Source organism: Dioscorea cayenensis, chromosome 16 (assembly GCF_009730915.1).
Source record: "Dioscorea cayenensis subsp. rotundata cultivar TDr96_F1 chromosome 16, TDr96_F1_v2_PseudoChromosome.rev07_lg8_w22 25.fasta, whole genome shotgun sequence".
Lineage (NCBI taxonomy): Eukaryota > Viridiplantae > Streptophyta > Magnoliopsida > Dioscoreales > Dioscoreaceae > Dioscorea > Dioscorea cayenensis.
The window spans coordinates 1247727-1274087 of record NC_052486.1 but is presented as its reverse complement, the minus strand read 5'-3'; the positions used below and the strand labels follow the sequence as shown (position 1 = coordinate 1274087).

General features: G+C 35.6%; 1 protein-coding gene across 1 annotated transcript; it reads left to right on the top strand.

The window, feature by feature from the left end:
- Positions 1-3901: 3901 nt before the first annotated feature.
- On the top strand, positions 3902-25667 carry LOC120279030 (methyl-CpG-binding domain-containing protein 9). The gene is made up of 13 exons (XM_039285866.1): positions 3902-4404; positions 7367-8039; positions 8248-9354; positions 9506-10195; positions 12732-13037; positions 14362-14697; positions 16688-16781; positions 17397-17824; positions 18969-21512; positions 22373-23198; positions 23283-23376; positions 24334-24534; positions 25470-25667. Exons 1-10 carry the CDS (start codon positions 4028-4030, stop codon positions 22622-22624), a joined length of 6807 nt encoding a protein of 2268 aa, XP_039141800.1. The 5' UTR covers positions 3902-4027; the 3' UTR covers positions 22625-23198; positions 23283-23376; positions 24334-24534; positions 25470-25667.
- The last annotated feature ends 694 nt before the right edge of the window (positions 25668-26361 follow it).

The window sequence follows — 26361 nt, the reverse complement described above, 5'->3', positions numbered from 1 at the left end:
CAGTTAAAATATATATGTGTGTGATAATAAGTATGTTGCCGAGTTGTGTTTTTTTTTTGTTTTTTTCAATAGATTTAGTAGGAATTAGAATTAATAGTTCTGATTTGTTAAAATAATATGCTGATAATGATTCAACAATTCAGATTAAAATATTGTAACCACCATTAGATTTTGATCCAACGATAGAAAATCATGATTTGTAAAGATGAAATCTACAAACGTTTATAGAATACTTGCCATATATATTTATAATTTTTAGAAAGAAGGGAGTTTATTTTTACTGTGTCGGCTTTTGAGTCACAAACTCGGGTGTGAGTTGTTGTTGATAATTAATAAGGTGCTCGGCCGGCACGTGAAGACGCCGCTCGGTCTAATAATCGAAAAATAACTAATTAAAATTTATTATTTTATTATTTTATTAATTAATTTCTATAATAATGATAATAATATAATTTGTTATTATCAGTGAATTAATAATTTAATTGTCACGTTAAGTCTTACCTGCATGGATTCTTCTTGTCACTTAGTTTATGGTTTGATTAGCAATTCTTGATTTATTAATTGGTTATGACTTATGAGGGAATTATTGTAAGTTTTCAACCTTTGATTTCCAAATATTTTGTCTTTCGTACTTTGGGAAATAGTGATTATTACTATTTAAAATTTATTAAAAAAATATATATATAATTAATTTTTAAAAAAATCAAATAAATTTAAAATAAAAGTTTAAATGAGCTTAGTTACAATTTTTTTAATAAATATGATAAGCACAGTTAGCCAGGGACATGCTGGAAATTGATCACCCTGTTTCAGTTTTGAGATTAGAATATAAATAAAAAAATTAAGTAAAAAACATATTTAAATAATGTCATATATTAAATTAACACATAAAAAACATGGTAAATATTTTTTAAAAAATACTAGTAGGCAAATAAAAAAACAACTAATAAAATTCAATATATATATTTATGAAAAATTTATGAGCTTTAAAATAGAAAAAAATTGAATGATAATCATTCGGCTATTTCGAGGATCACAAAGTTTTAATTTTATAAAAAATAAACAAAAACTCATATGAAATTCTCCAACATAATTAGGTGGATAAATCAACCTCTTTGAAGAGAAAATTACTCATATACCCCTACTAAAAAAGTTATATTAGGTGCGTTCATTTGAGGGCAAGTGAGGGGAAATGATCTGACTTCTCCAACTTCTGATGTTCATTTGTGCTGAGGTGGGGGAAGTGTCACTTCCCCCACTTACGTCTGAACTGGATTTTGAACGAAGCCCACTTCAGTTTTTTCTTTATTAAAGTGGAGAAATGAGTCAATTTATAAAAACTAAATTCTTTTCACTTATAAAGTCTTTTTTGAACTTTAATCCAACACTTAAATCTTTCGGTTTTATTCTCACTTTCGGACAAACGAACATCATAAATCCTGAAAGTGATATTACTTTCCCCACTTCCTGACTTCCCTGTGAAATAAACACCCTTGAGTAAATCTCCAAAAATCAATTAAATCCACGTGGTGTTAAATTATTCGTTGAGTTACCTTCTTGCTGTTCAAACCCAACAGCGGATCCCACCGCTTTCCTTTTTATAAGTTTTCAGTTCCGTATGTCACGTGGATCCCGCGTTACCGAAACCATCGCCGCTAGAGCTCTAAATAACGGCTCAGAAAGGACGTATCCATGGTAAACGTGCGGGTTGGTATCCACCGTTCATTGTACCTAGAAATCTGTTCATCTAAATCTAGATCAATGTTCACGGATCTCAAATCATTATCAACGGTCATGATGCCGCCGCATAAAGTGTCCGTTGCGGCCGTATTTCTTGAGAGAATCTGACAATCCGAGGTTTAGAGAGCCGTTAGCGGATTCGGGTTTGTTATTTGAATCCGATAGCGCGAACCCGACCCGAATTCAATGTATCTTTTTCATATAGACCCCTGAAAGCATTTTAAAATTTTATTTCCACTGTTAATAGGATAAATCGTCCATTAACAATAGAAAGCAATTTAAAAAAAAATGAAAAAAAAATTATAAATGTGATTTTTTTTTAAATGAATTGAGACAAATTATTTTGTGTGTGTATATATATGATTTTTTTTTCTTGCAAATTAAATGTAGAAAAATCTATAAATTAGGAAAATATCATTTTAAAATTTGAAATTACATCTGTGAACATAATTAAATAATCTTAATTACTTCATAAAAATGACCTTATAATTATCATCGTAGATAGAAAAGAGAATTAAATTAAAGACCCCCATAATTCTTTTAATAACATTCCATGTAAAATTTCAAAATTCAAACTATTTCCAAAGTCATGCAAAACTTTATTGACTTAACATAAACAACCCTAAAAGATATTAATTTATAAATCACATTATAATGATTTAATCGGACAGAGAAAAATGTTCTGATTCAGATTAAGAAAAAAAAAAGTCATAAAATTTTCTTAACCAAACATTAACACATACAATTACAAATTTTAAAACGGCTTTCCCTCAAATCTAATTTTTTTCTCCACAAATATTAATAAAATAAAAGTCTAATATAAAATCCCAAATAACAAACTCTACGGGGTTACATTTTCAAGTATATATATACATGAGGATGAGTTTCATCTGTAGATTTTAAATATACAGATGTTTACCTCTATCATTGGATTTCAATCCAACGGTGATCAACGGTTTCAGAAATAATATTAATGTGCTTATAAATAGTAACACAGTGAATTATCAATCCATTCTTAACGGGGTACAAAGATTGGGTTATTGTTGAGCTACTATTGGTTTATCTCTGGGTAAAAATTTTAGGAGGTCACTGTACTATAATCATTTTCCACTTTGATCATTGAATTTCAATTTGCTTCTTTTTAGTCACCCTACACTGATTTCCTTTCACCAAGAGGTCACCTATAAGAATCCGGTCAAATAAGCTGAGCTGGCCACCGGAATTGGCTGAGTTGGATTGGACACGTCACCAAGCCAACTCAGGCAATTCCGGTGGTCAACTCAATTTTTTTGACAGGATTTTTATGGGTGATCTCCCGGTGAAAGAAAATCAATGTAGGATGACTAATAAGAAATAAATTGAAATTTAATAAGCAAAGTGGAAAATGGTTATAGTACGGTGACCTCCTAAAATTTTTACTCGTTTATTCTCTACCCACTTTACTCTCTGTCTCTCTCTACCCCATTTTCTCTCACTTTTTAAAATTTGAGAAGGTTTCTATGAACGTCCCTATAAGACTTAATCTTTATATATATATATATATATATAGAGCATTAATCATCAGAGGACGTTTATAAATTATATAAACATTGATGTAGGCAGGTGGATTAAAAATCCAACGTTTAATAAACAGTATTATTATGCTTATAAACAGTAGTACAATGAAAAAGTAAAATGTCAACTATTACTAATAAACCCTTTAATCAATATGCGATCTCAACTGTTACTAATGAACCCTTTACACAATCTGTGGTGTTTACTGTACCAAACTGTGGTTGTATATATTCATAAAACCCCTTAAAAAAACCGAATAAAGAAATCGTTTATTTATATATATATATATTTATTTATTTATAAACGGGTCTTTTTCAAAGGATCCGACCCGAATCCGATAAGACTTTCCCCGCATCCTTTTCTTTCCTTTCTTCGCATCCGACAAAACAACGCTTGATTCGTGGCCCCCTTCTCTCCTTCTCCTTCTTCTCCAGCTCTCTCTCTCTCTCTCTCTCTCTCCCTCGACGCTTCCCCGCGATCCCCTTCTCCTCCTTCTCCTCTCTCCCAAACCCTAGTTTTCTCCGCCATGCTTCTCTCTCTCCTTCTCTGATGGACCCTTCTCGCCCCGTTCCTTTCGTCATCGACCTCAATGAACTACCTCCCATCCCCCAAACCCCATCCCCTTCCCCATCCCCAGCTTCCGCTCCAATCCCACCTCCTTCCCCTGCCCCAGCTCCACCTCCTGTTCCAACCCTAGCGCCAACGCGGAATACCATTCCAATCGTTTTTACCGATGGATTTTCCTCCCAAGATGCCTATGCTCTTGCTTGCCAGATCCATTGCAGAGTTATCCCGACCGGCGGACCCGCCGGCGGATTTCCCTGGGGAGGCTGGGGTTGGCCCTTTTTTTCTTTCTTGTGTCATCTGTGGCCATCCTGAGACTCGTGGGAACACTATGGTTTGTGATGGCTGCGAGCGTGGGTTCCATTTGAACTGTGTTCGGATCCGGATGCGCCAGTTTCCTGATGACTGGCTTTGCCCTGAGTGCCAGCGCCGTGGTGTGCCTAAGAAAAGGTGGACGCTTGGGGTGTCGAGGCTGCTTAATATCAATGAGTTGCCCCCTTGTGATGCTGAAGTTGAGGTTATTACTGTTGCTAGCGCTTTACTAAGGTATGCTGATTCTTTGATCTTCTTTTTTTTCTTTTAAAGATGCGGATTTTGTTCCGATTCTACTTGTTGTTTTGATAATGTTGATGGATTGACTGTTGTTGATGGTGAAAATGACTGGACATTTGTTCTGGTTGTGACTGTTTCTGTTGCTCGCTGATATAAATGATGTGTAGTGTATGTGTGTTTTATCGATGAACTTCATAGGATGAGCATTTGATTGGATTGACTGATTGGATCTATGTTTAGTATCTGAAGGAGGGGTGGGATATGTGCTGATGAAGCATGATACTATTTTATCTTAAGAAGATGATAGATATTCAAAGTTTGGCAGGCATTCTTTCATTCTATCATAATAAAATCTGAATTTATATTTTGTTTCTTGTTTAAGTATATAAAGTCCAAGGTAGATGAATCATGAAAGATATCCAGAGCTCCTCTGATGGATTTTCTTTTTCTTTACTGTTATCATGCTATTAAAATAAGCAATATCTGCATTTAGCTGTTAAATGATTTATGTAGAAGGCTATCTGATTTTTACCAATTGGAAAATGTATGGATAGGTCTCTCTTTATGAGTTTGGTCTTGGGGTTGGATTCAATATCTTAAATCTTTATTGTCTAGCTGTACCGATTGGTATATCTTATTGATATGTCTGAGTATCCTTGGTGCTTGGTTGGAGCAGATACCTTAAATCTTTGTCGTTTAGCTGTACTGATTGGTATATCTTATTGATCTGCCTGAGTATCCTTGTGATGCTGAGGTTGTTCCTGCTGCTAGCGCTTTACTAAGGTATGCTGATATAAATGATGCATAGTGTTTGTGTGTTTTATATATGAACTTTATAGGTTGAACATTTGATTGGATTGACTGATTGGATCTATGTTTAGTATTTCTGAAGGAGAGGTGGGATATGTGCTGATGAAGCATGATACTATTTTATCTTAAGAAGATGATAGATATTCAAAGTTCGCTAAGTATTTTGTCATTTTGACAAATAGACGACAAGCGCCTCCCATCTAAGGGTAAGTCAGGGGCATGCACATGGGAGCATTGCTCACCAAACCGTGCACTCACCTTGCGCGAAGTGGGATTTGATCCCGGGTCTCTCCGAAATGAATGCCCTACGCAAGGGACCCGGTGTCAATTGACCTATTGGTCGTTGGCAGCATTCTGTCATTATATATTAATAAAAGCTGAATTTATATTTTGTTTCTTGTTTTAGCATGTAAAGTCCAAGGTAGATGAAAGATATCCAGAGCTCCTCTGATGAACTGTCTTTTTCTTTACTGTTATCATGCTATTAAAAAAAGTAATATCTGTATTTCACCGTTAAATGATTAATGTAGACGCCTATCTGATTTTTAACAATTGGAAAATGTATTGATAGGTCTCTCTTTATGAGTTTGGTCTCGGGGTTGGATTCGATATCTTAAATCTTTGTCGTCTAGCTGTACCGATTGGTATATCTTATTGATATGTCTGAGTATCTTTGGTGCATGGTTGGAGCAGATACCTTAACTCTTTGTCGCCTAGCTGAACTGATTGGTATATCTTATTGATATGTATGAGTATCCTTGGTGCATGGTCAAAATAAAGAGTTTTGCAGGTTAAACCTTAAATTGGAACTTTGTCTTACTCTAGATGAAAAATTAAAAAATAGCAACATGCAAATCATGTGCATAATTACTTGGGCGTCTGATCAAGAGAAAAAAAATGCCATTGCAAATCGAATAATTGTTTGTTTAAACTGGAGCTGTATTTTATTGCTCATTTATATGCTATTTTCATAACAATTGGGACTCATTGGCATGCAGATTTGAACATGCAAATGGCTTGACATTGACAGTTTGTGTTGACAAATCTGCTCGCTGTTTGTCACCAGATTATAGCGTGCATCAAGTTTGGGACTTTCAAATAGTTTAAGTGAATTTGCTATAGTTTGCTGGTTGATAGTTCCTGGTGGTAATAGCAGTGACCTTTAAACAGCATAAAAGATGGTTTCCAATAATAGTGATTTGAGTTATTAAATTGGGACAAACTTTTCATTGATACTGGATACTTGGATTCAAGTCAAATGCTATCTTAGCATTGACCTACCGTTCCTTTTGTCAAGATGTCCCCCCTGTTTCTCAAATGTATTTGAAATACTGTATATAATTCCCTCCATCTGCTGTGTTATACCTGATTAGTGATTACTAATGTTTCTGGTCACCCTTTGCTTACCAATGCGACCAGCATGTATTTAATATGTACTGATAACTGTTCCCTTCCTTTGCTGGACAAACGTTAGATAAATGGAAAGTATTATATTGGAGCCAATTGCATATTTATTCATATACTTGCATGCTGTTAAGTATTAAACTTCAGACCCATTTTGGATGATAACTTAGCTAAAATAGGTTTAATTGGATTTGCCAGTGTGCTGAGTGGGAAGGACTTTCAAACTTGACTTGTTGGTTAGAAGCCTGGAATACTTAGTAGCTCTCTTTTAGATAATTCCTCTACCAACTTACTTCTAGTGCTTGCAGATTATTTTGTTAACTCTGAAGTCTTTCTGCTTTGCTAGTCTGTCTGAGTTTATTCAAGGGCCTTTGATTTCTTCCATTTCGGTTACCTTTGGAAAGAAGCTATGCCCTTCCTCCCTCTATTGCACCACTGCTATTGTTTGCTTCTACTGACCTAACCTTTCGCTGATTAATCTTTTTGTCAAGTTTGAATTTTCTGCAACCTAGATGTATTTATTTAATTATTTTATTGAATGAGAAAGAAATTTTTTACCTGGCATAACTTTTTTGTGCTAAAAATATTGTGATGCAGTTTAAGACCCTTTTTCCCCTTTTATTTTTGGAATAGTTCATGCTTATCAGTTAGTAGTGCTTGAATTGCTTTCTTGTTGGTTGTTTTTGTTAGTGAATGAAAATTCTAGATGCAGTTTTACTGATTTAACTGCTGTAATATGCAGAACAAACAATCATAGTGGGGATCCTTTTGGTGGCTTTGGCAGGCAATTTCCTCAGATAAACATAAATCTTGAAGGGAATAGTTTTGATGCTTCAGTGGCCAGGACTTTGACAATGAGTGCAGAAGATCCAGAACAGTCTGGACTAAGTACTATTAGAAATTCACCGGCTCCTGGTTTTGGCTCTTTGCTCAGAGAAAGGACTACTGCATATAACTCTCCTATCTGGGCATCCAGCCAGTTGCAAGAAGATACACTAATTCAGGCCTTGAGAGATTTCATTAAGGAAAGAGGAGGATTTCTTGGTGAAGGTTGGCATGTAGACTTCAAACAAAAGGCGAACAGATCTGATTCACATATTATTTATTGTGCTCCAGATGGAAAGAGGTTTGGGTCAGTGTTTGATGTTGCCCACTATCTTGGGCTAAAATCAAATGTTCGGGATGAAAGAAACGAGAAGTCACTACGCCCTAGGAGGAGAAGGAAAGAGAACACAGGAACCACAGCGACCAATGTGCTAGCTGATAATCAAGACAAGTCCAGGAGTGGTTATTTTGCGAAGCGTACTTCTGATATGGGGGTCGTGGAACCTCAGTCCTCCAACATACCTAGTCTCTCACAAGCTATGGAATCTTTCACGGGGAAAGATCTTCGCTGTGAAACTCAAGCTTCGGTTGTAAGTATCTTTATTCTCTCATTCATAATTGTTTCATGCATGTTTTTAATTTTATTGGCAGTTATTTGTATTAGGTGATCGACTAGAACTGACATGTGCATATGTTAACCCTTTTTTTATTATACATAGATGCACGCCCAATCTTCTGCTTTGGTTGAAGTTCCTGTTGTGATTGTAATAATCAGTATATTTGATTCTGTATTTCTAGGTTGATCTTCCTGTTCAGTATGAGGATTTCTTCATTCTCTCCCTTGGAAAAATTGATTTACATGTGGGATATCATGATTGCACACATATTTGGCCCATAGGATATTTATCATGCTGGCACGATAGAATTACAGGCTCATTTTTTGAGTGTGAGGTTTCAGATGGTGGTGATTCTGGACCTGTGTTTAAGGTTAGAAGGTATCCATGTTCTTTGTCACCAATTCCGAATGCAGCAACTGTTCTATTTCATGATAAAGTCAAAAAAGTTGATATAACAGAAAGTGTGGCTAGCAGCAGCATGGTTATTGATGCTAATTCTAATAAAGATGATGAAATTCTACATCTTCTTTCTGATCCTAATCCTGAAGATCAAGATGTTCTGTCATGCTTTAGCAGTGATCATTGTCAGGCACCACCCGGTTCATTTATGCAAATTGACATTCAGAATCCAGAAGCTTCTGCAACTCAGTTTCATCCCCATACAGAGAAGCCTGGTGATTCAAGAGATGAAATTGGGGAGTTCTATGTAGAAGGAAGATCGTCCTCTTCAGTATGGAAATTGTTATCTCAGACTCTAATAGATGCCTGCCATGAGGTGTACAAGCAATCAGGCCATGTGAAGTTTGTCTGTCAGCATAATAATGGAACAATATCACACTCAGATGATGCAAAAGTTTTTGATGGTTCTGGTTCCCTGGCTAGATTTTCTTCTGCTTCTGGTCCAATTGATTGCCCAAGAGTGATTATGACTGATAAGGAGCTAGATGCTTCATGCAACTCGTTAGCCAAATGGTTAGACCAGGACAGATTTGGATTAGATATGGCTTTTGTGCAGGAGATTTTGGAAAAGCTTCCTGGTTCTCGTGCTTGTGTTCATTACCAGTTTTTGAATGATAGAAATGACTCTTCAACATCATTGACTGTTGGAAATGGGTTGCTTTCTTCCATGCAAAAGAATGGTGATTGTGCCAGAGATGAAGGTGCATCATTTGGTATGAATAGCAAGCATACAAATGTCAGGCTTCAAGAGGCAGCAGGTCACCATCCTCTCCCAGGACATCCCTTGAAAAGTAAGCTTCCTGCAGATCTTATTGGAGATGTTTTCCAGGTACTCTCTGATATGCCTATTACCTAAGCTGAATTAACCGTATATATTGGAAATGAAATCTTTTAATTGAGAGGCATATTCTGTTATATGCCCAGTTAATAGCCCCAACCTTAATTTATATTTCTTATAGTTGTCAAATTTTGTTGTGCAGATATGGGAAATGCTATGGCGTTTCCATGAAATATTGGGACTTAAGGAACCTTTGAGTTTTGAAGAACTAGAAGACGAGCTTATTGATCCATGGTCCAGTGGCTCAGATCATTTAGAGAAATTTGAAAGGGAGATTAAGGATAGCAATGGTGTGATTTCACAGAGGACTGAAAAGTCAAATAGCCCAGCTATGTTTAGGACTGGTGAATCTGAATCTCCAGTCCATGGGGAGAGTGATTACAAATTCATTCCCATTGAAACTGGAGTTAGGAAGGAAACTGAGCTTGCTAAATTTGCATCGCATACTTATGGCCGGTGTACTGGTGTTGTTTTGGCGAAGGCCCATAGCTCACTGCTGAAAGTTTTAGTTGGTGAGCTTCTGTCTAAGGTGGCAGTCTTTGCAGATCCAAGCGTTGACACTAGAGAACAAAAATCAAGACGTGGAAGAAGAAAAGAATTGGAACACACACTCCCTGGAAAAGACAAGATTGATTTACTTCCTGTTAATGGACTGACGTGGCCAGAGTTAGCACGGCGATATGTTTTGGCTGTTTCAGCTATCAATGGTTTTGTGGATTCTCCTGAAGTTTGTAGTCGTGAAGGCTTGAAATTGTTCCGTTGTCTACATGGTGATGGTGGTGTCCTTTGTGGATCACTTGTGGGTGTTGCTGGGATCGAGGCAGATGCACTGGTAAGAGGAGAACAGGACTAAAACAATATTTTTCTTACCATTCATTGAATGTAAATTCCCGATTGGTAGTAATACGGTGATATAGCATAGTTAACTTAAGGCCAAATCTAGTGATGCTCGTTAAACACTTTGCTGCCCAAGGGCCTTTTGCATTCTTATGACTTTTGAATATTAACTCACAGAATGATGAGCATGGAAGTTATGCTTTGCATTGTCCACATTTTAAATTCTCAATAAGTTAATATGGTTGATGTGTGAATTTCTTCTCCCCAAGTATTTCCAATGAATCTGTGATTTCCTGGAAGCCTGTATTTGTAATTCTCATAATATTTTTTTACATATTTCTGTTCAATTTCTTGCTATTTTGGCTTGAAATTTCTTAGCTCAGGCAGCAAAAAAAATTGAGCACTGATGAGGTACTTAAGTTATTTTTGACCAGAGAAAAGCCAAGTTGGACATGTAGGTTGTTTATGGATGGTAATGTAGCTTCTTTTAGTTATATCAGTCTTCCAAAACTATTTGGAATCTCTATTGTAAGTAACAAAAGAATATGTTTTATTTGGTTGCGGATATCCATGCCATTAAAATGTTTTTGCTCAATATTGATATGGAAGCAAGTGAAATCAGAATATAACTTGACTATAATCTACGACTTGTGATGGGCTGGATTTGATTTCAATTGTCGTTGAAAGTGCATGCCATCTATGACCTCTAGAATATCGATAATTTTGGTTAAATAGCATCATTTAATGTATAATTAATAAATAGGAATGTATAATGTACAGTTGTCAGTTGGCTGGGCAAATGCTTCCTATATATTTAAAACATGTTGGATCTAAAATTTTTGAAAATATTTCAGTGGTGATTGAATATGATCAATCTTTAGGTTCTCCTACTTAAAAGTTACAGCGATGGCCTAGTGAATAACTTTGTTGTTTAACAATGTCCGAAATCACTATAAACTAGACCGACATCCCTTATATTGATGGTGACCGAAGTTGCTGTACACTAGACCTGAGATCAGTTGTATTAAAATATAAACCGACATTAAAATACCGCACCATGATGGCTACCCTTACGTAGACCTCACCACGTGTCAAGAGCCGGAACTTGGTCTTTTTTTCAGTTTTTTTATCGCCCCATTGTAAAGTACTATGTCTGCCTATGCATCATTCTTTTGATTATGTAAATAGCCTACTGTTAATTTGAAAGGTTTCACCTTTTAGCATGTATTCCATATATATTAATGACAAACTATTTAATACTAATTTATTCAGTTCTCAGCTACTACCAGAGGCTGCAAGCCGAATATCCAATTGTAAATTTCCAGTTGGTAGAATGCAGTATGTACATGGTGATATAGCACAGTTAACTTAAAGGCCAAGTCTAGTGATGCTCATTAAACTCTTTGCTGCCCTAGGGCATATTAACTTACAGTATGATAAGTATGGAAGTTATGTTTTGCGGGATCCATTTTTTTTTTAATTCTTAATTAGGTAAGTCAATGCGGTTAATGCAAGATTCCTTCTGTGCAAATATTTGTAATGAATCTGTGATTTTCTGGAAAGCTAAATTGGTAATGCTCATAATATTTTTGCATATTTGTGTTCAATTTCTTCCAATTTTGGCGTGCAATGCTTAGCTCAGGCAACACAAGATTGAGCACTGACATGATACTTAAGTTACTTTTGACCAGAGAGAAGCCAAGTTTTAAATGTAGGTTGTCTACAGATGGTAATTTTTATTTTTAGTTATATCAGTCTTGCCAAAACTGTTGAAATCTCTGTTGTAAGCAACAAAAGAATTTGCTATTTTTGGTTGGGAATAGTCAGACTGTTAAACTGTTTTGGCTTGATATTGTTATGGAAACAAGTGAAATCAGGATATACCTTGCCATAATCGTGCAACTTGTGATTGGTCGGATTTAATTTAAATGTCGTTGAAAGTTCATGCCATCTATGACATCTGGGATATATAAAATTTTTGTCAAACAACATTGTTCCATGCATGATTAATGAAAAGGAATGCGTAATGTATAATGGTCAGTTGGCTGGGCAAGTGAATCCTAGATGTTTAAAATATAGGTCAGAATTAAATTTTTGAAAACACTCGAATGATGATTGAGTTTGATCAACCTTTAGATCCCGCTACTTAAAGGTTACAGCAATGGCCTAGTGAATACCTTCGTTGTTTATCAATGTCCAAAATGGCTATAACCTAGACTGACATCCTTATATTGACAGTGCCCAAAATCGCTATACACTGGACCTGAAATCAGTTATATTAACAGATTAACCAACTTAAAAATAACACACCGTGCTGGCTGCCCATACGCAGACCTCACCACGTGTCAGGAGTGGTGACTTTGTCTTTTGTCGTTTTACTTAATGCCCCATTATAAAGTACTATATCTCCTTATGCATTGCTTTTTGATTATATAAATAGCTTGTCATTACTTTGAAACATTTCACTTATCAGCATAAATTCTAGGTATATTAACTGTAAACTGTTCAATACTAACTTTGTTAATGCTCAGGTGCTAGCGGAGGCTGAAAGGCAAATATCCAATTCGGCGACGAGAGAAAATGAGATTTTATTTGTAGAATCTAAGGATTCTGATTCCGCAAGTGTGTGCGAGCCTGCAGTTACAAGTGGTGGCGGTCTTCCTGAGTGGGCAAAACCATTAGAACCTGTGCGAAAGCTGCCCACTAATGTAGGTACACGGATTAGAAGATGTATTTATGATGCTTTGGCTAAAGATCCTCCAGACTGGGCAAGAGAAGTTTTAGAACACTCTATCAGCAAGGCGGTTTATAAGGGCAATGCATCAGGCCCTACCAAGGTATCGCTTCGTTTTTCTACCGCCTGAAAGTTACCAATAACTATTTTTGACTGTGGAAGATGATATATCTCAATAGCTCAAAATTTTTGTTCATTCTCCTTTGAGGTCCAAAACTTGTACAGCATTGCAATGCTCTTTGAATTTTAAAACTTCTACAGCATTGCAATGTGGTTTAAAATAATGATCAATTTCCAAATAGTGGAATTATAGCTGCATGGTCTTGCAGTTTACTGCCATTTTCTGGATAATCAATCTTGATTTGTAATATATAGTTCAAATAGATGTGACCTAACAACCTGAAATTTGATACTTTTGTTCTTGTTTATTCTGTGACAGAACTAAACCTTCTGCTTCGGGTAATTTTCTCATTTTTACTAATTTGTATTGAGTTTACCTCTTTTTAGATCTGTTGGTGTTATCTTGGCTTTTGCTGATTTGTAATTTCCTGTTTAATGTTGAGTTGTATACAGCATTTGAATGCCGAACACCATAAAATTTGTCTTGCATCATAACTGGATTTTCAGAAAAGGTGAAATGTTTGGGTGGATTTAATATGAAGAGAATTAGAATGTGAAATGCAGAAAATCACTTACTGTTAGATTTCTGTATGGTAGACATGAACTCCATGGTGATATTAATTGTGAAGATTTTGTTTTTCTTTAATAATCTTAAATGTAGTCTGCTGATAACTTTCAACTCATCATGGTTGTGAGTGTTCTGATATTGTGAGGAAATTGTTGACTAGTTATCAAACAAAGAATTATTTGAATAACTGGAGAGGTTTTGGCTTTTAGGTTCTTTCAAATGAATGGGCTGGCAAATCTTTGAACATGGTGTTTCTACTTTATACAGAATAACTGTTTAACACTAAAGTAGTAGATAATTCTTATCTGGATCTTGCTGGTTGCTGTGAAGTTCAATGGTTTGGGTTATCTTTCTCTGTGGAGTTCTATTTTTAAGTATCTTGAAAATGAAAAGATCATTGCTCTTGTGGTTTAGAAATGTCTTTATGTAATATTATTAGAAGGTAGCACAAAGTTATTTCTATATTTATATAGCTTATACAGTGATCAAATTCTTGAACATTTGCATCCTTCCTCAGATAATTTTATGCTACCTGCTTAATAAGTCTAGAGGCACAACTATTTTGAGGTCAATGTAAAAACTTGAAGCCATCAACATGCAAGTTTGGTGGGTAGAATGGCTTTGTTTGTCATGAAATGTACTTTTTTATTAAAATTAGATAATCAACCGATTGTATGTGCTTGTAGTTGAAGGTGAACCTTTTCAGTAGTAATTAATTTTTGCTTTTGCTTATGCACAGAAAGCGGTCCTACAGTTGCTTAGTGAGGTTACTAGTGGAAATTATCAGCAAAAACCTAAGAAGGCAAGAAAGGAGAAATGCTCTTATTCTCTTTCAGATGCCATTATGAAAAGATGTCGCATTATTCTACGTCGCTGTGCTTCAGCTGATGAAGAAAAAGCTTTTTGCAACTTGCTTGGTACTACACTTTTGACTTCAAATGACATTGATGATGAGGGTATTCTTGGTACACCAGCTATGGTTTCCCGCCCTTTAGATTTTCGTACAGTTGATTTAAGACTGGCAGCTGGCGCATATGTTGGATCTCATGAAGCTTTTCACGAAGATGTTCAAGAGGTTAGTTTCTTCAACTTATCTTTCCTTTACCTTAGTTGTTAATCTGAAAATTTCAGGGATGAAGGATGCCCTATTTCTCTTTGCATTCATGTGTTATATAGCATGTTATTGGATGAGTTATAAGAGTAGTATTTTTTATGCAATCCTTGTCCTAGCCTTTGGAGATTAATTAGAGATGCCAATATTCCTCAACTCATCAAATTATCCTGCATCATCACTTTGGGAACATTTCTATTATATATGGATTTAACTAGTGTTTGCATTTAGCACTTCACTCTTTTGTAGTCATAGCAAAGCATTTTGGAACATAATATTGGTCTGTAACTGGCTGAAGCTTATGTAGTTTGTCTGCAATATTTCAAACTATGTATATGGCATTAGATTGGTAGCTTTGTTTATTCTTTCTGGACTGGTCATGCTATTGACTCGTGACATTGCCTGATCATGCTTGGGCTGTCTCAGACAGCACTGCCACTATGTCAGTGACCTGACTACATTGCATCTGACTGAGTGGACAATGCTATCAATGACTTACCATTCCTACGTTGTTTGTTCAACTTCACCCATTGACTGTGCACAATTGTCACCATGGAAGTTGCTCCTTCCCATGGTCACTGGTCTGTTGAAATTGGCATTGATGCCAATGTCTGGTGGTGGCAACATCTTCGCTAGTTTTTTATCAAGCATGTCTATATGAGCATTGATGCTCATCTCTTAAAAAGTAATCTCGGGGATTTTGTTATTGGTATCAGAACTACCAACACAAATTGAAAATGCCGCACTTCCAGATCTGCCATTCCAAACACACTTGGGGGCAGTTTGGCATGGACCAAATAGGGTTATTGTGAGCAATAATACATGTAAGTGGGTAACTTCTTTGTTGGCTTGCAGTGGTGTTCTATTTTGTATAAGACAGAGCTGAAATGATTCTTGTTCTACAAATGATGCCACTCACACAAATTTCTATCAACTTATACCAAAGATCATTATAGATACCAATTTTGTCAAATGTGAGAAACACTATAGGTTAATGCTTGCCAATCTAATTGAACTTGATTTCTCCACATCACTTTATCCTCTTGAAACCGAATGACAGAGGATGTTATCATTTTCACCTACACTGCAGAAAACTAACCAACTGTTTCAGAGATACTGTATTCTTGAGCACAAACCCCTAGTTTAATCAAAATAAATTAAATACTCAAACTGAATTTAAAGCAGATGCGGAATTTTCAGGGTATGGGACATCAATTTGTCTTTAATTAATGGGCGTCATCCATTATTGAGCTAACTCAGGAAGTATATGTAGACATCTTTCCTCTAAATTGTTTTCTATGTTTGGTCATTAGCTTATCCGTGATTTAAACTTCGATCAGATAACACGGCTACCTAATGAGTTCTACTTCTAGGAGATTAGCCATCTAAATATTCATTAGAGTTGCTTTTTTATTGAAATGTGAATGTGTTGCTTAATGTTAACACACAAGCTCTTTAGACCACCTGGGGTGCAACAAAGCATGTTTATTTTGTGAAATTATTGGTTTCATTGTGAAACATAGTGGTCCTTTACTTACGGCATGCTAGATGCTACATGACCCCTTATTGGAATCAAACAATAAGCTGGCTAAAGCTTTTTATTACAATTCAGACACAATGCATTCAACGCTGATCTTTTAACATGCTGAAAGAAAGCTGGACTTTTCATCCAAAAGTTATGATGTTTCCCTTCTGCTTGTGTGGCTTGTTAACATTTATCTTGCTGAATTTCAATTTAGATGTTTGTGAATGCCAAGTTGCCAACTCTATGGTAATATTACTTGTAGTGATTTGTCTTCCCAAAAATGAAGCGGATGCAGATAGTTGATATTTTTTTCTTTCTTTTGGTTTAGTCATTTTTTTTTTTAATTCTTGATATTCATGTTGTGTTCCTTTTTTCAAGTGAACCCATCTCCCATATGAGAAATTACTTGTTCTTTCTCTTCGCTGGTAGGTCTGGAGAAACATACGTATGGCATATAAAGATCGGCCGAATTTGTTGCAGTTAGCTGAAACACAGTTGCAAAATTTTGAAGAGCTGTATAAAAATTGAGGTTTTTCTCTAAGCTTACCTTGTACTTTTTTCTGTCACATCACAATGATCACTTATTGTAGGCTTATGAGTTATGACCTTTGGGCTTGTTTTAGATTTTAAAATGATGCTTGTTTAGTATATTTTTGGCTTTTCAGTTTGGGTTGTGTAGACAGTGTGCTGCACCAAGAAGAAGCTGTAGCCTACTTTGTAGGCCATTGTTGTCTGTCATCAGCAGAGTTCAGTACAATGAACCCCATTCATAGTTGCAAAACAAATTCATTATAAGTCATAGAGCCACATGTTCAGTAGTGGTTCCTCTTTTTGGTGTTTGGTGCTGGGCTGGAACATTGTGTAGAGGATGTTTCCCTAGAAACTGTGAGGTTGGCTGGAGCGTTGACCAAGTTGCATTCTTGGGACATTGTCCAACTAGGCACTATTATCCCAATTTGATGGTAGTTTTTCCTACAATTGGCAAGGCACCTAGATTCTAAGTGTATATCAGGTTGATATGCTATTTAAACATTATATTTTGGGTGATGATTACCATTATTTTTCCTGCATTTCTATAACGATAACTTGTATTGCTTTAATGCTGCTTAATCTTATGCTTCACCCTATGATTTTGTTTGTCAGGTACTCAATGTAGTTCAGAAATTTCAGGACAACACATCCTTAGATCCTGAAAGAAAGAAAGAATTAGATAATATCCTAGTTGGTCCTTACGATATTCCTAAAGCTCCTTGGGAAGATGGTGTTTGCAAAGTTTGTGGAATTGATAAGGATGATGACAGTGTTTTACTTTGTGATACTTGTGATTCTGAGTACCATACATATTGTTTAAACCCTCCACTTGTGCGAATTCCAGAAGGGGACTGGCACTGTCCGTCATGTGTTTCTGGTCTAGGTAAAATACAACTTGCAAACCAGAAGATTTATGCTACCAGACGACATCTAAAGAAAAGTTTTGGTGGGGAAACTCAAGCTTCCCGACAGGTTGTGAATCAACTAGCAAACATCATGGAAGAGAAAGAGTATTGGGAGTTCAGCACAGAAGAGGTTCATATTTTCAACTTTGATTGCTCTGATCAATGAAATATTTTCCTTTGCTGCCTTTTCATCCATAAACTGGTTTTTGTGGCTATGGAGAAATATTTACAAAATTTTTTTTTTTGGGTCAATAGTAGTGGAAGTCTCTTGGTGTTGATAGATTCCCAGATAGGCTCTTCCTTTTCTTCTTTTTGCAACTTTGAACTGAATCTATTGTAAATTCATAGTTTAGCTGTTGATCTCTGTATGGAAATTCAGTGTGGAGTTAGAGGTAGAGCAGAATGGCTTGTATCCTTTGATAAAATGGGCCGAGTTAGTTTTGTGATGTCGTTTGAGTACTCATCTGCGTTGTTCTTTACAAAAACCGCCCAATTTTCTTTGAATATCTTCTTGCATGTTAAGCTGTATATTGAACATGTATCACTGTCTGGATATTAGATCCTTGCATTTCATGCACTGAAAAATCTCATGCCTAATAGCTGCACTAAGTTTCAAGATTTGATTCTCATGTTTAAAAAACTTTCATTCTAGGACCATGCTTCATCTAAAAGTACAGAACCTTGATGTGGCACCACGCAGCCAAGAATGGCAGTTGCGACAGACTTTAATTTTGTTTCATTTGTCAGCATAGCTTACTATTCCAGTGAAAAACCTAAACCATTTGTCCTTTACTTTTTATGGTAGTGAATTTCTTTCCATTTCATTGTAGTGTCATTTTATATGGAATACCACTTTTCAAAATATGGATTTATAAGATGAGCTGCCCTTTCAACTGTAGTGACATTCTTTACATTTTTATCATTTACTGCTGATCAACCATTATGTTTTATTTTATGGCCTGCTTGTGCTTTCTGAATGCTATTATTTTTGATCATCATTTCTACTGAGCCTCTGTATATGTAGTTTATAATGATGAGTTTCTTAATAGTGGACATATATTAATATTGTGCTATACTATGCTGGCTGTTATCCCATGCTATAGTTGTTCCATGTTGGCAAGTTGTTATTTTTTACAATTGATGAAAGTAATGGGTTTTGCTGGTAGTTATGTCATGCTGTAGTTGATCCTTGTTGGTAAGTTGTTATTTTTTGCAATTTACGAGGGTAATGCCTTTTTAGCTGTCATTGTGACATGTCTCCCTACTGTGTGCAGAGAATTTTTTTGCTAAAGTTTCTCTGTGATGAAGTGCTGAACTCTGCACTTGTACGTGAACATCTAGATCAGTGCATTGACAAATCAAATGATCTTCAGCAAAAGTTGCGTTCTCTTTCTTGGCAATGGAAAAATTTGAAATTTAAAGAGGAAATGTTGTTAGTAAAGACTATGAAGGAAAATGCAACCAAAGCTAGCGGAGTTGGTGATGCTAGGAAGGATGGTGTGAGCTACATGGTACCTAAACATAATGCATTAGTGGAGCAGCATTCAGCTTCTACTTTTAACAGCAAACTAAGTAGTACTCCTGACAGTTCTGAGAATAATTTGAATATGTCATTTATGGCGATAGATAACAGCCTTGATGTTGGTGCTGGAAGTACTCTTGGCAAGAACATTTGTCCTGAATGGAAGGAAATGCTAGAGAAACATGACAATGACAGTAGCCCTCAGACTTGCACCCTCTATGACCTGCCAGATTCCAAGGTTGATAGCATGGCAGTGGATGTTAGTGATGATGGTATTGACAACAGACCAAAGCAAAGAATTCAGTTATCAAATCTTAATGCTGAAAAACTAGATGCAGATGCTACACCAGATGAACAGGTTGTGGTCCCTTCACAAGAAGATGGGGATGGAACTCAGGAAGATGCCATGGATGGTATTGAGCAGGAGAGTTTACAAAATAGATCTGTGGGTGTTGGAAGCTTTGATGAAGATGGTCATACCATTAACAATGTGCCAACTGTTGAAACGAATAATGCCGTGCTTCATAGCATGGATATTGTTGATGGATCTTCTGTGTTATCTGATAATGGGGGAACTCTTATGGAAGGGAATACAGAGCGCATGCCATTGGGTTCTGGAGTCAACATGTCTGCAAGAAGTATACTTAGTTTTGACCAAGATATGCAAGGGAACAAGTCGGTTGTTGCCAGTGTGTGCGAATCTGAAACTAGTAACCTAGAGTTGAATTCTTTAAGGAAGGAGATCTCAAATCTGCAGGATTCTATTTTAGCTTTGGAGTTTGAGCTTATGAAGTCGTCTTTGAGAAGGGACCTGTGTAGGGATTCTGTTGGTCGATTATACTGGATATTAGGTGGGCCCAGTGAACGTCAGTTTCTGTTTGTTGATGGAAATATGCCCCAGCGCCGAGGATATAAAAGAAAAGAAACAGACAAGCTGAATACAGGAATATTGTCTTCAAGCACCTCAGTTTTCCAGCCACATATGAATACAAGGACACCTAATTCTCTCTTTTCATCTTGTTCTGATTTAAATGACAGCTCATGCAATTCATCTTATTGGGTTTATGAATCTGAGTCTGAAATTGAAGAACTTGTTAGATGGTTGAGGAACAGTGGCCCTAAAGAACGGGACCTTAAGGATTGGATCTTGCAGTGGCGCAAACTTGAGTTACATCAAGCACGTAACCATATTGTTGATAATCATCTTCCATTATCAGAGTCATTCGTTAATGAGAATGTTACAAATATTCATCTTTTGACTACGAATGCTATGCTAATTCTTGAGAAGAAGTATGGCCCTTGTTTGGAGGCAGAGGTATATGAAGCCTTCAAAAGGCGGGGTAAGAAGACCAAAACAAATTGTGATGAGAAAATGTATAGGTGTGAATGCCTAGAACTTGTGTGGCCCTCTCGGCACCACTGTGTATCCTGCCATCAAACCTTCTGCGCGGTGAGTGAGTTTGAAAGTCACAGTGATGGAAAGTGCACTCCTGTAAATCCTGCTGAAGGCAAAGAAAGTGATGACTTATTGAGAATGAAAATAATGAGAGCCGATAGCTCCAGGGAGAGGGTGCAATCTGGTGCAGATATTGCTGATGTGATGAAGAATACAAAGTCAACTGTAAGCTCTAAACAACTAAATTTTCCCAGAAAGTTATGCCCATATGACCTTGATGATATATGTAGAAGGTTTGTAACTAGGGATTCTAATAAGGATTTGGTGAAAGACATTGGGCTTATTGGGTCAGATGGTGTCCCATCATTTGTGCCTTCTTCAGCTACTTATTCCCCTGATGCTACTTTAGTTTCCAATCAGTTTAAGAATATTGACCCGGCTCTTAAAAGTGGTTTCCTGTCCTCTGAAGCCCAACCATCAGTGTCTGCACAAAGGGCAGGAGTTGATGCTTCTCCAGTTGATGTTTATAATGTGGATGAACGTCTTGCTCAGTTATCTCCAAATTCTTCTGTTCGTGATGGTGGTGAGAAGATACTTAAAGGTTCAACTCTGGAATGTGCAGCTACTGGAAAGCATACGTCCTCTATAGTTAATAAAACAAAGGAACTGAACGCTAATCTCTGTCATGCAATCCCTGCATCAAAAAATAGCTGCATGTTTCCTGACTCTTCTCTGAGGCCACTAGTGAGCAAGAATTATCAAATCCTAAAGAGACTTAAGATCAACTTACTTGATATGGATGCTGCTCTGCCTGATGAAGCATTCAGACCTTCAAAAGCAAACTCAATGAGGCGATGTGCTTGGCGTGCACTAGTCAAGTCTGCAGAATCAATATCTGAGGTAGCTAGCTTTCCCTTGTCATTTTCTTTTTTGGGCCACAAAATGAATCTTTGGATAATTTTATTTTAATTTTCATGACATCATGTTGTTCTTTCTATCATCTATAGGGCTGCAATAAAAAAAAAAGTCATTTGTCTTTCTTGATTCTTATGTCTGTGGTTAGAGTAGTTAAAAATCAATAAATTTCTTAGAGTAGCTTCTCATAGAAAAGTTTGAGAGGTTACATTGTACATCCATGCTGTACTGCAAGATTTAGGTTATTTTGAAATATGTGTAACAATTGTTGGTTTAACAGCATGGGCCTGTTGATGACATGAATTTTTCATCTGCTTCAATGTACTTCATCACTGTTTACTTCTCACTACTATAGATATAGTCAGTGATATGATCTTGTCATGAGGATGTGGCTGCCATGAACGATATTAAGTCTTGGTGGCATCCTTTATACCAACCTTGATTCCATTCACACTGTGGTAGGTGAGCTGGAAACACATCTCAATGAGAAAGTTGTGTGTATATGGACTCATTAGTGAATATCTGATGTCTGTTTGGATTTTGAAATGCAGGTGACGTTAGGTAGGGCTGTGAAATGCATTTTATGGGTTAAGTTATTATTATTTGTGCTGTTAAACCATCAATAATTTATCATGTTAAAGAACGTCATGAGTTGGTGTTGGATTATGTTTGATTGATTTTTTGAAATTTATTTTCTTTTGCTTAATGACAGAGTTCTTAATGTTTTAATTATTTTTGAAATCTTCTATAGATTTCTATTTCTTTCATATCTTTAAATATCAATTGGACATGTCAAGGGATGATCAAGGGTTTTGCTAATGACAATTTCTTTTTTTATCTTGCAGATGGTTCAAGCAACAATTTTGTTTGAAGGCATGATTAAGACTGAGAATCTTAAAAATGGGTGGTGGTACTGGTCATCCCTTACAGCTGCAGCGAAGATGCCTACCATTTCATCCCTTGCTCTCCGGTTATTCACACTAGATGATTCTATCATCTATGTGAAACCTTCCCTCCCTGTCGTGGATCCAGCTCCAACTGAGTCAGTGAAGCCTGCTACTAAGATAGGGAAGAAGAGAAAGGAGATGGAAGTTTGATCATGCAAGTCAATCCTTGTGAAAGCTTGAGCTCTCAAGTAGGCTATGTAGGGAAACATAATTTGATCAGGTGTCTAAACTGACCTTGTAGATTCTCGGATATCGTGACCTAGATGTTAACAATTTATGCTAGCTCCTCTCTGTGTGCATAATTATGACATTGCTAACACCCGATGGGTGCTGAGTAAGCCGGAATGCCCTTCGGGTTTATACATTGGTTGGTAGGGTATGTACTGGAGCGAGGTGTTTGAAAGAAGACCAGAGTTCGCAAAGGGGCAGGTGTTTGAGGGTTGGATACCGGGATAAAATAGCAAGATCAATAGAAACATACAATATGAATCCTTTGTAAAGAGTGCAGAGAGTTAAAACCATAATTAACTAAATATTGAACTTCAAAATATGGCATTCCTTCTCTTATTCTAGTTTCATTCTCAACTGCCGTGTGGAATATGCATCCCCATTGTCCACCCTTCATCTGGAATTTGCTTTTGCAATGCAGCAAAGATTGCAGCGATAGATCGGATGATGCAAATTTGATTGGATATGCCAATGGCTCCATATTGCTGCAAGAGTGGTATGCGTCACTATTTCAATTGTTGTTATACATCATGATTACCATATTGACGCCAGTGCATCTTTATGTGCTTCAAAATCACAGGTTGAAGGATTTTGCTTTTGTCTTTTATATAGTTCGATGGTTACTGAATGCTAGGATTTGTGGACAAATTAATAAGAGCAACTCTTTTCTTGGGGTAAGTCTTTATCATACATTGATTCCGTACAACTGATGTCTAAACAATATTCATTCTTAAATGCATGACATCATTGAGGCAGTTTTACTACAACACGTATACATGTGTTGAGGGAAACAATGACATACATGTCCATGTCGATTTACATGAGTATTATTTATATTCTCATCTCCATAACATTGCAGTTAGTACAATTTGTCGTTTCTGAAGAAATAGAACCACAAAGAAAGGATTTAATCATATTAAAATTCAAATCAGAGTGAAGTAAGATTTTTGGAATGGTGATTTTTTTTTTTAATACAAAAAATTATGAAGGATTGAAAGGATTAGGAAAAGATAATGAAGAATTGTGATGTAAAAGTTAAAGAAAATGATAAAAAGAATATATATGTAATTAAGATAAGGTAGATTCCAAAAAACTAAATGATTGAAACTGAAAGGAAAGGAATAATTAAGATTTTAGCCTAATGTTTCTGATAGTGTCAATGTCTTGAATGTTAAATGTAGATCTTGTGCACATGGCATTCTTATCCAAGGAGAAGATACGTATTCCTATGTTTTCCTGTGTATCCTGGTAACACCATATAGAGGATGCTTACGTTATGTATTTCTATGTTTTTCCCATTTGGTCTTAATATGTCGTATCTTGGTTACACTGTATACAGAATGCTTACGTGTTCTGATGTGCCGAGGATTTCTTGTATTGCAAAAATCAACTGGTTGTTTTTCAATCTTTCTTGGCAGATGTTTTTTTGCTTTTCTATGTCTAGTTACCTTCTTTCTATGACAGCTGATTTTTTCGTACTTTTTTTTCTTTTGGGTTTTCTAATGTGTTTTGGTAGCTAATTCTGCAGGTCTGCATCATAATGCCGTTGGTAGCACCAGACAAATATTTTCATATTTTAATTCTATGCAGAACTAAAACTTTAATATCTAATCACTCATTGTTGAAAACAGACAAATATCTACCTCAGGTATCAGGAAAGAAAGCAGAAAATTGAACCCTGCTTCATTTGTGCAGCACTCAAGATTTATGAGTTGGTGCTTGTTGTCTGCATATTTGGCATTGTTGAACAAGCAGGCAAAAATGTTCATTGGAGTCTCATAACAGGATCCTCAGAATCATGACTGATCTCATCAGTATTGATTTCTTCTCAGGTAAATATTCTTTGTAAATTTGTGCTTTGTGAATATTTCCATCAATTTGATTTTTTCTTCCGCCTTCTATTATGTTTCTGCCTTGAGTCTATTTTTAGATGGCCATATAATTAAAACTTGTTGAGACTATATGGTGCACTGCAGATAAAAGATGAATTTTATTTAGATGAATATCAGTGTGATTATCTGAAATTAAGAAACATGATCATTACTAGTTTAGATCAGCTTTATTTATGTCAAGAGTTAACTACTCTTATTATTATGGGTTCTTTATATATGTATATAGTTAGAGTTCAATAAAGAGAGTATTTATTGATGAATGTGGTCTTAGCTTTTAGACTCTGTTGTTTCTAGTTTTTGCATGTTAAACCTTTGTCTTCAGCTTTTGCAGCTATTTTATCCAATAAATAAATAAATAAAAATAAAGAGAGTATTTATGTAAGACTTAAGCAGCCTTTTCTATATTAGGAAATTGCTACTATTGATATTTCTCTTCTTTTAAAAGGTCTATAAAATGGATGAAGTTGATCAATAAATGAAGTCTATCTGTTTTATATATTAATTATTTTTGTTGTGATTTTTCATCATTAATTTTCAGCTTTCTTTTTAGAATATTCTGTGTATATTCATCCTGCACTATATTATCATCTTAAGCTTGGTTGAATTGTTTTTTTCTAGTTGTAATTTTAATGGTTTGCAGTGGTGACTGTTTTCAAATTTCGATCGTCTTTGCGAACAAGTCTTTTGTACCTTGATGAGATCATTGAAAGGAACATTGGCATATACTAGTTGAGTCATCTGTGAACTATTGCCAAGAAAGGTTTAGAATGATAAAAAATTGATGAACTTGCCCTATTTTGCTTCACTCTTTTGAGTTCCAAGTGTATATCTGAATTTTCGATAATTATCATGCAGAGCTTAGTTTTTTTCTGCAGATTACATGAGGATCTCAATAAATCTTGGAATATTGCAGCAGTAAAGTTCTGGTTTTACCAGCACCATTTTTTTTTTTTTTTTGGTTTTTTCCCAACATTAAATTTGTTGCAGTTCATATATCTAGTCATTCAAAGAAATTACATTCATTTTGGAAATTCATATTTCTGGTTTTTCAAGGAAATTGTGTTCATTTTGGAGATTCTGTCTGTGTTGATCCTGATGAGCTAATTTTTGTCCAGAATTTCAACAATGCTGCATTTATTTCGGTAAGTTTAAATCAAACCTTTCATAATCACTACTTCATATTCAATATAATTACTGTGTTTTTATTGTATCATTTTCTTGGATACAAATAAATAAATAAATTCTGACAGACATTAGCATTTTTGGAGGGAAAAAAAGGTCTTATCAACCATTTGCATTTCAATTCCAACTTACCTCTGTTGAGAAATTCAGAAATAATTTTTTTTATTATATGTATAAAATATTAAAATGTTATACTTACTATATTTGTGAATAATTTTGGGCTCAAACAGAACAAGGTATGAATTTTATGAATAGATACTTTTATGTACTTATGCTAATAATATTTGATGTCCCATTTGAGATTAAATAGTTCACATTTTAAAAAGATTGGTCCGGTTATTGATTTAAATATAAATATACATATATAATTGTATTGGTACCTTTGTTATATAATTTATATTAAATTTAATGTTTTTAATATAAAATAGTTAATTATATAAGACTGAGTGTGTCACATTTTTTTTCTTCTCATTATTATTTATTTATTTATTTACTTATATTTTTTATAAGTTGGATAAACAAACCCACCTCAATCAAAATTGTGAGTAACAGTTAATTTTCGACTTCTCATTTACCAAGAAAAAA

Excerpts from the sequence above, each read along its gene's own strand:
- LOC120279030 (XM_039285866.1), top strand. The coding sequence starts at position 4,028 with ATGGATTTTCCTCCCAAGATGCCTATGCTCTTGCTTGCCAGATCCATT. Across the intron at positions 10,196-12,731 it reads GGATCGAGGCAGATGCACTG|GTGCTAGCGGAGGCTGAAAG; the intron begins GTAAGAGGAGAA and ends GTTAATGCTCAG. Across the intron at positions 21,513-22,372 it reads CTGCAGAATCAATATCTGAG|ATGGTTCAAGCAACAATTTT; the intron begins GTAGCTAGCTTT and ends TTTATCTTGCAG.